At 43.4% G+C, this 13,621-nt stretch overlaps 1 protein-coding gene across 2 annotated transcripts in view; it reads right to left on the reverse strand.

The window, feature by feature from the left end:
* The window catches only part of TMC1 (transmembrane channel-like 1), a 147,496-nt gene that overhangs the window by 51,125 nt on the left and 82,750 nt on the right, over positions 1-13,621 (reverse strand). For both annotated transcript variants that reach the window (XM_014541280.1, XM_014541281.1), the window contains 2 exons: positions 3,580-3,686; positions 156-254 (listed from right to left, as the gene is read on the reverse strand). In XM_014541280.1, coding sequence (XP_014396766.1) covers positions 156-254; positions 3,580-3,686 — 206 coding nt within the window. The remainder of the gene's footprint in view (positions 1-155; positions 255-3,579; positions 3,687-13,621) is intronic.

Below are 13,621 nucleotides of genomic sequence, written 5' to 3' on the forward strand. Positions count from 1 at the left end.
CCCTCCTCTCCTCTCTCTCTCTCTCTCTCTCTCTCTCTCTCTCTCTCTCACAGGAGGAATGTTTAAGACTTTCACCCAGCCCCACCAGAGGAGGCCATAGAGTTTCAGAACAAGGAAAACTTCATCTACCAACACAGCTGCGTGGAGACACTTACGTTGAAGTCGTACAACACACCAAAGTTCGCTGCGGATGCCTCTTCAGCTCTGGGAACTGTCTTTCTAGGTAAACTGCCATAGGGCAAACCCCAGAGGTACTATATGGAGAAGCAAAGAAAGCAGTTAACAACTGGAAACAAAGTCTGAATAGCACATGTGATCACAAACCGTTTTGTTTAAAAGCAATTCTGAGCCTTTTCATGAGGACTGTGGATCTCCATGTGGGGTCCCCTCTTCTGGGAATCTCCTATTAAATTCAGAATTCCCAACAATGAGAGTGCTAAGGGCCCTGTGCTTAGAGTTCAGTGGACCACCAACAGTTGGGCCAACCACAGTGCCCAGAAGGCTACCCACCACCCCCTTCAAACTGGTCTCATTTGGGGAGGTCTGAAAAGGACAGTCTCATTTGAGGACTTTAGTGTTCTAGAAAACCAGACTACCCACATCTTCATGTGGGTCGGCTGGGAGAAGAATCTCTCCCTCATGCCAGGGAAGAGGGTTCTTACAAGCAGCACTCAGAATTTGAGGGTGATAAGAGGGAAGACTGATTATGAACCTTCCTGACCACTAATTCAGGATTACTGCCCTGATCAGTGCTATCAGAGTAGAACAGGTTGCTAGGGGCAGACACAGCCAGTCAGGGAGCAAGAGTAGTATCCTATCAGGAGCTTTGGTGAGAACTGGGAAAAGCACCCCTCTTGCCCCAGGGTACCACAGGGCTTGCCAAGCAGATGCTGCTGCTTCTTTGAGATGCAAGCTCCCCTTCCCTAGGGCTGGAGGTAGAGTTTGAATATGGATGGAAATCTGGGTGACTGGGTAAGGGCTGGAAATCAGCCCCTACTCCCTTTTCCCACACAAGCTGCTCTGTTTCCATGGCAACCCTGCAGATCCTCTGACTTCCTGGGACTAATCAGAACAGAGGGTGAGTTCCACCTGTTCTATCTCACCCCAAAGTTGGGGCCACAGAGGATCGAAGAGATTAGGGTTTGTCCAGGGACACAGGAACTTTGGGCAAAAGGGCATATGCATCAGAGGAATACTGAGTGGGGCTGCTGGATGGAGGCATCTGAGAAATGGAGCCTTGTTACCAGGAGGTGGCCAGCCCTGGCCTCTGTGGTTCTGTAAAGTGGCATGAAGGATACCCATCCTCTTTTGTTCCTTCGCTGGAGTCGGTAATCATTGCCCCCCAAAAACAGGATGCCCCTCAGCATCTAACACAACCTGTACAAAAGCATCCCAAGCTTGCCCTGGCCAGTGTTGCTCAGTTGGTTGAGCACCATCCTATGCACCAAGAAGTTGCCAGTTGATTCCTGACCAGGGTTGTGGGCTTGATCCCCAGTAGGTGGCGTGTAGGAGGTAGCTGATAGATGTTTCTCTTTCTCTTCAACAATTTTCTTTCTCTCTCCCTCTCCCTTTCTGTCTCTCTAAAATCAGTTTTTTAATAAAAAGCATCCAAAGCCAATATGCTTCCAAGTTCTAGGACTACACCCAATCGAACACATATTAGCTCCCTCCACTGCATACTATTAGGGATTCTGCAATTTCATATAGCTGGAACAATCTTTCATTTCCTCCACATGGAGGCAGCATGGGGTGGGAGAAACAGTAAATTCTGCTGATCACTCTTCATGGATATATATAACCTGAGTCTGACACTAAGGTGTATCATAGTAGGCAGTGTTAAAGTTTCAAATTTCCTTAGAGAGATGAGCAAAAATAAAGCTGGGGTTAATTTGAAATAGGTAAAATACAAACACATTCTGCTGCATTCCTTGAAAGTTTTCTCCTTGGAGATGAACTATACAAGAATTCTGAGCTATGTCCACTGTCTTCTACAAGCCAAATAGCTATAGAACCCCCAGAATTACCTGAAGGATTATACAACTAATAGATTAGGGTGCAAAATCTGAAAGAAAAAAAAATCACTCTGGGATGCTAGCTAAATCCAATAAGCATTATGGACTCAATTTTCACATTTTTTAAATGGGGGAACAAAAATTATTTTAGAGTATACCTCATAAATTTGTTGTGAAGATCATTAGATACAAGAAATGAAAGTGTTTTACACTTATAAAAAGCAAAGAACTCAATGAATGTAAGGCACTATGAGTATGATTATGCTAATGGAGGCTGGATATAGAAATGGGCCCTGATTTGAAACCATGGGGATAAAAACTTTCACCACCAAGTTCTGGCTGTTTTCAATGCTGTACTGAACAAATTGGTTTTGAAATACTGGTACCTAAAAAGACCCTTTGCAGATTAAATTAAGCCCAACGCAATTTATGTATGATAAACATCCAGAGAGATCTTAGAGTCATTTAACTTCATGTGAGTGAAAGACCCCAACCTCACTCTTGCTTCTTGGCCTTAGCTAATTCTTCCCACATCAGCTCAGGGCTTTTCCTTATTCTTCAATCTGTTTTATTCTTCTCTCTGACCTTAGTCCAAAGGGACCCCACCCCCATGTGTGCGTGCATGTGTGCGTGTGTATGTGTGTGTGTGTGTGTCTCTGGGTTATCTTTTTTTTTAATATATTTTTTTATTGATTTCAGAGAGGAAGGGAGAAGGAGAGAGATAGAAACATCAATGATGAGAGAGAGTCATCGATCGGCTGCCTCCTGCACACCCCACACTGGGGATGGAGCCCGCAACCCAGGCATGTGCCCTTGGTTGGAATCGAACCCGGGACCCTTCAGTCCGCAGGCCGACGTTCTATCCACTGAGCCACGCCGGCCAGGGCGTGTCTGGGTTATCTTACTTTGGAAAAAATTTGCTCACTTTGTGTTTCTTTAGTATAAAAAAGCTAGATGCCTTGAGTTGCATTAAGAAGCATTTCTTTCCAAGCAAACTTGGCAACAAAGCCTCCCTCTTTCTTCCTTTTGGGCCCAGGGACCACCTTGGGAATCTGATGAAGCCATGAACCTTTTCCCATAAAAAATGTACATGTAAACATACACATGACATTTTACGAATGACTTCAGGAGGCTCACACACCCTTTAGAGCAGCGGTTCTCAACCTGTGGGTCACGACCCCTTTGGCGGTGGAACGACCCTTTCACAGGGGTCGCCTAAGACCATCTTGCATATCAGATATTTACATTACGATTCATAACAGTAGCAACATTACAGTTATGAAGTAGCAACGAAAATAATTTTATGGTTGGGTCACAACATGAGGAACTGTATTTAACGGGCCAGAAGGTTGAGAACCACTGCTTTAGAGCAAGGATTAGGACTTTTGGCCCATGAAGATTAATTTTGCCACAAATACTATGACTCTAAGGGTGGATTAACTAGACCTCTTTGGATGCTTACCATACATAAGCATTCTACTCTTATAGAAAAAGGAGCTTTTCTAAGAGGTGATCACATGGGGAGCCTGTTGCAGTGTGTTATGTAAACTGGAAGTGAGAGTCTTACCTCCGGCAACATGATGAGGCTAAATGTCAGAATGAAGAGAACCATATTTACTCCATACATCCATCTCATGAAGAGGAAGTATGAAGCCACCGATGAGCCAAACTGACCTATTAAAAAGAAAATTAAAAAGTTAAGAACTTCTGGGTAAGATGGTGGTATAGGTAAATGCAGTACTCAAATACTCCCACAACCACATTAAATTTACAACTAAACTAGAGAACAACCATCATGCAGAACCGCCTGAAATCTAGCTGAATGAAAGTCCTACAACTAAGGATTTAAAGAGAAGATACATTGAGATTGGTAGGAGGGGCAGAGGCACAGAACAGGCTAGTCCCACACCCACATGTGATGGATAAAAATCAACTGCAGTGGTCCCCCCTGAGGAGCAAAGTGTCCTGGCCCCTACCAGGCTTCCAGGCCCAGGGTTCCAGTGCTGGGAAGAGCAGTCCCCATAACTTCTGGCTGTAAAAATCAGCAGGGATTTTGGCTGAGTGAGATCAGGCTTCTGGAGTCCCAGGAGGTGTCTCTTAAAAGGGCCACACTTGGACTTACTCAGACTCACTCCCTCTCCCTCTGAGCTTCAGCACTGGGGCAGCAGCTTGAAAGGAAACAGGGCAAGAGCTGGAATGGCCCTGGGGATGTGAGTGCAGCACAGGGAGTATGGTCCATAGTGTTCTAAGAGCTGTGTGGTGTTGGATTGGTGTTGAGATGGTCACTTAGTAAGTTATATCATGTCTGTTCACTGGGTGTACACCTGAGGCTAGAATGGTGTTATGTGCATGTTTTTAAGGAAAAAAAAGAGAGGGGAAAATTAAAAAGTTGAAATGACAGAATAAAAGCTATGTCTTGATAACCTTCCAAAACAAATCTGCTCATTGCAATATCCTGGTTCCATTCACATTTACAGTCTCTAGTATTCTTCTTTTTCTATTTGAAAGAGAAGATGTTCATGATGGAAGTCCTGTCTATTATGTAGCTGTAGTTGTCTAAAATGATCATGACCTACACCTTATACTCCATCTAAGGAAACGCTGCTTTTGTTTAGCAGCTAGGATTGCCATCTGAAGAGCTTATTTTATTCCTTGAGTTAACACAGTTAAGTGAGCAAATAGTATATGTAAAGTGGTTACTACAGTGCCTGGCCAGTAGTTAGCTATCATTAAAATTATACATATTCGCTTCACTTCATCCTCCTTTTTCCCAGGCAAACAATACTCTCTCAAACAGTTTACCACATCCTTATAAATGGTTGTCCTACAGGCCATCTTGTGCTGTTTTCCCATAATAATGGCATTTTACAAGTATAATGCAGAAGCTGAAGGTCATCCACTTCACACATTTTCCGTCAGGAATTATCTTAGATGTGAAGCACAATGTCACAGACAGGGTTACTTCTTAATACAACTTATATTTTAGTGAGGTATGAAAACATTAAATATGTGGGAATTTAAAAATAAAAAATAAAGAACTATATTTATCATAATATATTATATTCTATTATACTTCATATATTATATGTATGTGTATTATATATATATTTCACATCTTATATATGCATATGATAATGAATGATATATATGGATGTATCACATAGGTAGCATATATATTATATATAATATGACATAATTAAATTACTATAAAAATTATAGCCAGATAGGTTCTATAGTACAGAGAGGAGGATGAAGTATTGAGAGGGGTTGCTTTAGATAGCTGGTCGGAAGGTAAATCAGAGATGGTAACATCTGAGCAGAGATCTGAAGCTGGAGGAAGAGGCAGGAACACCCCCAGCTGGGGGGTAATAGTTCCTCAAGCAGAGGAACAGGTGAGAACAAATATCACGAGGGAGGCAAGAGCTCAGACAACCGAGGAACAAACCTAAAGCCTGTTATGGGAGCACTAGGAACAAGAAGCCAAACCACATCGCAAAGGGCCTCCTAAGGCAAGAGAGAAAGTGAAGATTTTATTTCAAATGAGATAAGAAGTCACTGACAGGTGTTAAGCAATGGAGGGAGGAGGCAGTTATGACATTTAAGAAATCACTTCAGCTCTGGAAAACAAATTGGGAAGGGGTAGGCAAGAATGTGTTGTCAACTTGCACCTGCCACAAACAGCATAAAGTGATCTGTTCGATGCTTTTGAATGAGGAAAAAATATATAAGCATTCTCTTAAATTAGAGAATAGAAAAGGGAGAAAAAACAGAAACTTGAAGTCTCAGGCTGAGATTTCATAGAGTTACAAAGGCCAAAGATTATTTCATTATCACTTAAGGTTCAGCATCAAGAGGCTCGTTTTCCCAGTCTTCCCAATTCTCATTTTCAGTTGCCCCAAAAGAACAATGAACATCTCCAGTCACCTGCTGCATCAACCCCTTTGTCCTGTCTCATTCACAAAACACCTCCAGTGACCAGGCTTCCCTTGGGCCCTCTGTCTCTGAAACATTACAGGAGGAAGAAGGTTCATGTGGAGCAAACTGCAGCCTCTGCTGACTAAGATGAGATTGAGCTCATGTGAGAGTCGTACCTCTATTTTTGGAAATTAGTCTATTCTTTAGGTACCATCTTACTTTTTTCCATAACCCAGAGGCAATTTATATAGAAATTTAAAAGGAAGGTAATGTCTGTGTAGATGTTTTAAAAGACATCAATGCATTTGAAGTCTGAATATTTGGATTCACTTCACTTTGTAGAGGGGTGTAGAGTTCCAAAAGTATGTTATTTTCATAAGCTTGCTCCACCTCCAGCCCCCCTCCGCCCCCCAGCTCTGCAACCAGATGCACTGGCCCAAGTGCAGAAAGGCTGAAGCAGATCCACCCCCTCAGGACACCTGATCATCGCCTGGCTCCCAGTGATTTCATATCGTTTCATGGCTCTTATCTATGTTCTCTGGTAACTATACCTGAGGACTGCCTCAGCCAGGTTCACTTGTCATGTTTTATTGAAAGCGGTGGACTTCTAGCTTGTTAATCGTTACAGTTACTCACTAACTGGAGAAGAACCTAGGTCTCTAGGTATCTGGGGTAAGCTTTCCCTTGGAATCACACTTGGCATCCTCTGGTGTAGAGTCCCAAGCACAGGATAGAGGCCTTCCAGCCTTCCTTCCTCCTTCCTTCCTTCCTTCCTTCCTTCCTTCCTTCCTTCCTTCCTTCCTTCCTTCCTTCCTTCCTTCCTTCCTTCTTTCCTTTCCTCTTTTCTTCCTTCCTTTTATAGTTTTGGTCTTCTAATTAATACCACACTCTCTCCCAGCCCCTACCATATAACCCCTGCAAATGAGTGTAAATACTAGTATATCTAAAGGTAAAAAAAAAAGAAGAGCATATTAAATGTCTCAGAAAGTATCCCCTCTCCCTATAACCCAATCTATTATAGATAAAATATACTTTAAACTCCAAAGCTTCCAAACTCTAGTTCTAAGACTTGAAAGTGGCTTCATAATGATTTTATTTGGGAATAGAAGCCATATCTATCTGTTTTCTTTACTGAATCTGAAGTGTAGAGAAAATAAATTACAGGGAAATCAATTTCATTAAAGCCAGAGTGATTGAAGGAAAAACCCAGACACAGGTCAAAAAGACCCCAGAATCCAGAAAACAATGTTCCTTCCACATGACACCTACCCATGGCAGAGGGGCAAGAATAACCAAAAGAAAAAAAAAGAGCTTAAAGGAGAGAAAACAAATCAACTGTCTGATATATCCTATCTCTATAGGACCTTTCCCTGTCTCAACATATAAATGAAAAAGAAATTTTCCCTCTTTATGCCCATTTATCCTAGCAATTCTCTCCTACTGGAGGTTGTTGACAAAAATTGGCATTCACTAAAAACAGAAACCTTAATATAGTGTGGCTAAAAGAGCATGATGAAAAACAACAGCCATTTCCATGTACTTAGTGTCTCAGATAAAACTTACTTATTCTTGTAAAGAATAAGAATGAGGAGAAGGAGGAGGAGGAGGAGGAGGAGGAGTAACCGCTAATATACAGGGTAGGGCAAAAGTAGGTTTACAGTTGTGAGTACATGAAACACAGAGTGTATTATCTAATTATTATTTATTCATTATTGCATTATTTTCCATACAAACAACTGTAAACCTACTTTTGCCCTACCCTGAATGTTGATAGTCAGTATTGTGTACTAAGAACTTGATCAGCATCAACTCGTTTTACTGCCTCTACTAGAACCTGGTGAGGTTAAGTATTATTAGTCCCGCTGTGAGGATGGGGAATTAAAAACAAACACACAAGGGAGGCAAAGGAGGCGGGGGTGTGTGTGGGGGTGGGGGGAGACATATGTAAGGCTTTAAAGATTTAAACCTAGGAAAAAACACACAACTTAAACACAGACATTAAACTGAACCAAGACTTCATTAGTAGTAATAATAGCTACCATTTAATGAATCTTTGTTTCAAACAGCTGTGAGACCTCTGCATGTTAATTCATTTAACCATCATCAAATCCCTGTAAGAAGAAAAACATTGTACTCTCATTTTACAGAGACTTGGGATCACAGGCTACACAGCTAGTAAATGATGGAGCCAGGGTTACACAGGTAGTGAATGATGGAGCCTGGTAGTGTTGATCTATACGTGTTTGACTTCAAATCTAGATCTCTCTTAGCCATAGTACTATATTACTCCTCAAGTAGAATCATAGTTCAATTTTAAAAAAAACTATGCTATATAGAATATGCAATAAATTTGTGTCTAAAAGGATATAGATAATATCCATTGATCTGCTAAAGCCAGTCAAATTCACCCATTTGGATGGTACCCATAAATGACCAATTCTTTTTCTATCTACACTAATAAAAGAGAAACATGGTAATTAGCGTACGACCGCTACCCTTCCCATTGGCTAATCAGCATATCCTTATGCAAATTAACTGTCAGCCAAGATGGCGGCCGGCAGCCATGCACTGAAGCGAACAGGGAGGCTTGCTTGCTCCAGTGATGGCGAACTTCAACGTTCCCCGCCTGACTTGCCGGCCTCTCAGCTGCAACTCTCAGCAACTATGTTGCAAATATAGAAGCTAAACAAAACCCCAGAAACCAGCTTTCAGTCAGCCGGGCTTCAGCCAGCCTGACCGCAACATTGTATCAAATACAGAAGGAAAAACAAAGGCCAGAAACTGGCTTTCAGCAGCCGAGGCCTCAGAGCTAAAGCTGGCCCAGAATAAAAAAAAAAAGAAAAGAAAAAAAGGAGCGGTTGGGAGCTTCAGTCACCCGCCAGCCTGAAAACGGCCCTCAGCCCCTCAGCCAGACTGGCCAGGCACCCCAGTGGGGACCCCCACCCTAATCCAGGACACCCTTCAGGGAAAACCAGCCGGCCCCCACCCGTGCACCAGGCCTCTATTCTATATAGTAAAAGGGTAATATGCTTCCCAGCACCGGGATCAGCAGAGCAGCGAGGCTCCCGGCACCGGGATCAGCGTGACAGGGGGCAGCGCCCAAACCCCCTGATTGCCCTGCGGCTCTGTGTGTGACAGGGGGCGGGGCCCCAACTCCCCTATCAGCCCTACTCTGTGAGTGACAGGGGGGAGCTCCTCAACCCCCTGATCAGCCCTGCTCTGTGTGTGACAGGGTACGGAGCCCCAACCCCCCTGATGGGCCCTGCTCTGTGCATGACAGGGGGCAGCGCCCCAACCCCCTGATCCGCCCTGCTCTGTGTGTGACAGGGGGCGGGGCCCCAACTCCCCTATCAGCCCTACTCTGTGAGTGACAGGGGGGAGCTCCTCAACCCCCTGATCAGCCCTGCTCTGTGTGTGACAGGGTACGGAGCCCCAACCCCCCTGATGGGCCCTGCTCTGTGCATGACAGGGGGCAGCGCCCCAACCCCCTGATCCGCCCTGCTCTGTGTGTGACAGGGGGCGGGGCCCCAACTCCCCTATCAGCCCTACTCTGTGAGTGACAGGGGGGAGCTCCTCAACCCCCTGATCAGCCCTGCTCTGTGTGTGACAGGGTACGGAGCCCCAACCCCCCTGATGGGCCCTGCTCTGTGCATGACAGGGGGCAGCGCCCCAACCCCCTGATCCGCCCTGCTCTGTGTGTGACAGGGGGCGGGGCCCCAACTCCCCTATCAGCCCTACTCTGTGAGTGACAGGGGGGAGCTCCTCAACCCCCTGATCAGCCCTGCTCTGTGTGTGACAGGGTACGGAGCCCCAACCCCCCTGATGGGCCCTGCTCTGTGCATGACAGGGGGCAGCGCCCCAACCCCCTGATCCGCCCTGCTCTGTGTGTGACAGGGGGCGGGGCCCCAACTCCCCTATCAGCCCTACTCTGTGAGTGACAGGGGGGAGCTCCTCAACCCCCTGATCAGCCCTGCTCTGTGTGTGACAGGGTACGGAGCCCCAACCCCCCTGATGGGCCCTGCTCTGTGCGTGACAGGGGGTGGCGCCACAACTTCCCTATCGACCCTGCCTTGAGTGTGACAGAGGGCGGTGTCCCAACCCCCCAATTGGCTCTACCCTGAGATTGACTAGGGGTGCATCGCAACCTCCCGATTTGCCCTGCTCTGTGCATGACAGGGGGCAGCGCCCCAACTCCCCAATCGGCCCTGCTCTGAGCCCAACCAGGGGCTGCACCTAGGGATTAGGCCTGCCCTCTGCCACCCGGGAGCAGGCCTAAGCCAGCAGGTCATTATCTCCTGAGGGGTCCCAGACTGCGAGAGGGCACAGGACGGGCTGAGGGACCCCCCTCCCCCCCGCAGTGCACAAATTTTTGTGCACCGGGCCTCTAGTTTACTATAACTAATAAATGCTGTTTCTATAATGTATTATTAATATATTAAAACAGAGTCTTTGGTATGTATTAATGTAAGGCCTTAGGCTTATGTGTATTCTTCTTCCTGAATTTTCTTGTGTTTCTTTTAAATTAAGGTTAAAGTTTCACCCGCCCTCTGGTTATTTATTACTAAGGCAAAGTAATTTGTAGTCTGTCATCATGTATAATTTCCTCTTGAACAGATGGGTAACAAGACAAGCAGATAAATGTGAGCATTTCAAAACTGGAAAATACCAATTAAATCACCTGCTGCATGAGTACAATATAAATGCCATCTCCTTCGGCTAGGATACAAAGTAGTTTCTTTCCAACTGGTCTAGGGATGGGGAGTTAAATGTGGCAAGTTTGTATTTTCTGGAGCCCTTAAGCTAACAAAGAAACTTGAATGAGCATTTAAAATCTGTGCTTACGGTTGCCTATCTGAAGATCTTTCCAGTCTGAAAAACAGGCCAGTCAGACCTTAATTTTGATGCTGAATTCTATTAAAAAGAAGTCGATTTTGATTCTGGGAAAGACTTATAATCTCCAGCTTGAAAGACATTCAACGACTTAATTCATGACTTGAATGGTAATGTTAGTGTCACAATGGGTATAGATTATATTTCCCAGGAGTACAAATATACAACTTCTTCAGTAAAATGAGCAATACAAGGTAGCTAATGATGTGAATTACTTCAGGCAACCCTGGGGTTTTAGGCTGGCCTCTTTATAAGGCTGGCAGGACAGTAAAACTCCATGGCACCCCCTTGTGATGTAGAATTTCACAGCACGCCTTTGTGGTAGGAGTTATCAAATCTATTTTGTGTATTAAAAAAGTTGGGAGTCATCAGGTGAGTACCTGGTCCACACTGGTCAACGGGATCCAGGTCTTAGTGGAATCACAAGGGAAGCAGCATAAGTTTTAGACTTAACTTGAGTTCCCCTCTTCACACGCACACACTAAGTCATTTGAATGTAAAATCAATCAAGACTCTTGACCTGTGTTGGTCAGCACAGCATTGCTAGTGCCTAGAAACATGCCTGATAATGGGAGGCGCTAAATGAGTATTTGCTCCATTAACTAATCAGTCAAGTCAAGCTTATTCTGAAGATAAAATGAAGTATTATTATATTTAGATAATTCTGATTTCAAAGGAAATTAATATATTTCTGATCCTTTTGTAAGTGTAAACAGTCATTTCTTGAGAGAAAATTAATTTGTATTAGTTTTATAATGTAAAATATATAATTTAAAAGTAGGGTACTCATTTAACCTACATTTTTCTGAAAAGAACTCCCAGAGAAAGTAAATTATGCAAGTCTCTCAATATAAATCGGTTTTCCATTTAACAATTTCAATCATTTACATTCAAAAGTATAAAGTAAAGAATGTCATGTGCTTAAAGATATATATTTAAAACTGATAGTAATTTATGAAATTATAGAATCTTGAGTTGAACATGGCCTTGGGTAATAACTAGATAAACTCTAAATTTTGTGAAAACTCCAAATGGGAGAACAGACAGCCAGAGATATAAAAGGATTGCCCAAACAACAGAGTCAATAGGGCAAAAGATTTCAACCTTCAGAAAAACAATTCCATGCCCTACTTCCTCATGCAGGTCAGCTTCCAACGCCATCACAGACACATGTTTTCCCTGTCTTTGGTAGGCTATTTTTTGTGAGATGGTGAGTCCAACCCAGGGGTCCTCAAACTTTTTAAACAGGGGGCCAATTCACTGTCCCTCAGACCGTTGGAGGGCTGGACTATAGTTTAAAAAAAAACTATGAACAAATTCCTATGCACACTGCACATACCTTATTTTGAAGTAAAAAAACAAAACGGGAACAAATACAATATTTGTATTTGCATGTGGCCCACGGGCCGTAGTTTGAGGACCCCTGGTCCAACCCAATGACTCTGCTAGTATACTCCTAGAAAGGTTTCAGACTTTTCAACTATCGTTAAAAATCATAGTACTTTAGGAATCTTATAAAATGTGAAAAGTATAAGTAAATAAATAACTGACTTAAAAATAAATACCTGATAATATTTATTATGGAAAATAACGCCCCAAGTAGAATAACTATTAAAGAAATCTACAACTACTCATCTTACTATAGACCTGGTAGAACCTTCCCTAGGACCTGATGCAAAAGAAGAAATTTATATCTTCTTCAAAGTAAAAATCAGCATAACCCACTGGGAAAAGCACAAGCTTTGGGCCCAGACAGACTTCACCTTATATCTCAGCTCCTCTACTAACAAATTCTGAGACAACCAAGCCACAACTCTAAAATAGGAAGGCTTATGTGCACATTGCAGGCACATTAAAGATTAAATGAAATCCTGACCGGTTTGGCTCAGTGGAAAGATTAAATGAAATAGTGTTTGTAGAGTGACTGACTCATGATGGCACTCAATAAATGATGGTTGTGATGATGATAGAACAGAAAATTAAGGTCAATTCTCCACAGTAAGGCAAAGCACCAATAGAGGTGAAGCAAATAGGACCACCTAATAAAATAATAAATTACATATTGAAGGGAAAATAATCCACATTTGCTCAAATTGTCCAGTCTGACTGTTTCAAATTTTCTGGGGGAAGAGAGGAAAAGGAAAGATAACTGAAAGTAGTATAGGGTAGCTCTCAATTTGATTTTTCCACTGTAATGTACATGATAGATGGTGGTCATAGGTGTAACTCATTTTTCCATGCAACTTCCGGCAATAAAAATAATTCCATCAGTTTCTATCACACTCGAGGCAGGCTACTGCAACACTAGTGAGCATGACATTTTTATTTAGATGGGCTGGAACCTGCCCTATCATTAATTATAAATATCTTGGGATACATCTCATAACTGATCAAGATTCAACCCTATCATTTTCAGAAATGAGTAGACTGTGGCCCAGAGGGATTAAATGACTGGCTCAGCCAGGGCCAACAGCTAATCTATGGCAAAGCAAGAACAAAATTGTATCAGGATATTAAGGTACCATATTTCAGCTGCACAGTTAAAACCTAATGATTCCACGATGTCTGAATTTGTTTTTTGATGTGTCTTAATTCCTTCAATTTCATAGAATGGTAGATATTTGGAGAATTTTTTTATATATAACTAGAGGCCCAGTTCACAAAAATTTGTGCACTGGGGGGGGGCGGGGCTCAGCCCAGCCTGCCCCCTCTCACATACTGGGAGCCCTCAGGGGATGTCCTACTGACAGCTTAGGCCCGCTCCCTGCTCCCCTTGGGGAGCGGGCCTAAGCCACAGTCTGGCC

This window comes from Myotis brandtii, unplaced genomic scaffold (assembly GCF_000412655.1).
Source record: "Myotis brandtii unplaced genomic scaffold, ASM41265v1 scaffold266, whole genome shotgun sequence".
Classification (NCBI taxonomy): domain Eukaryota; kingdom Metazoa; phylum Chordata; class Mammalia; order Chiroptera; family Vespertilionidae; genus Myotis; species Myotis brandtii.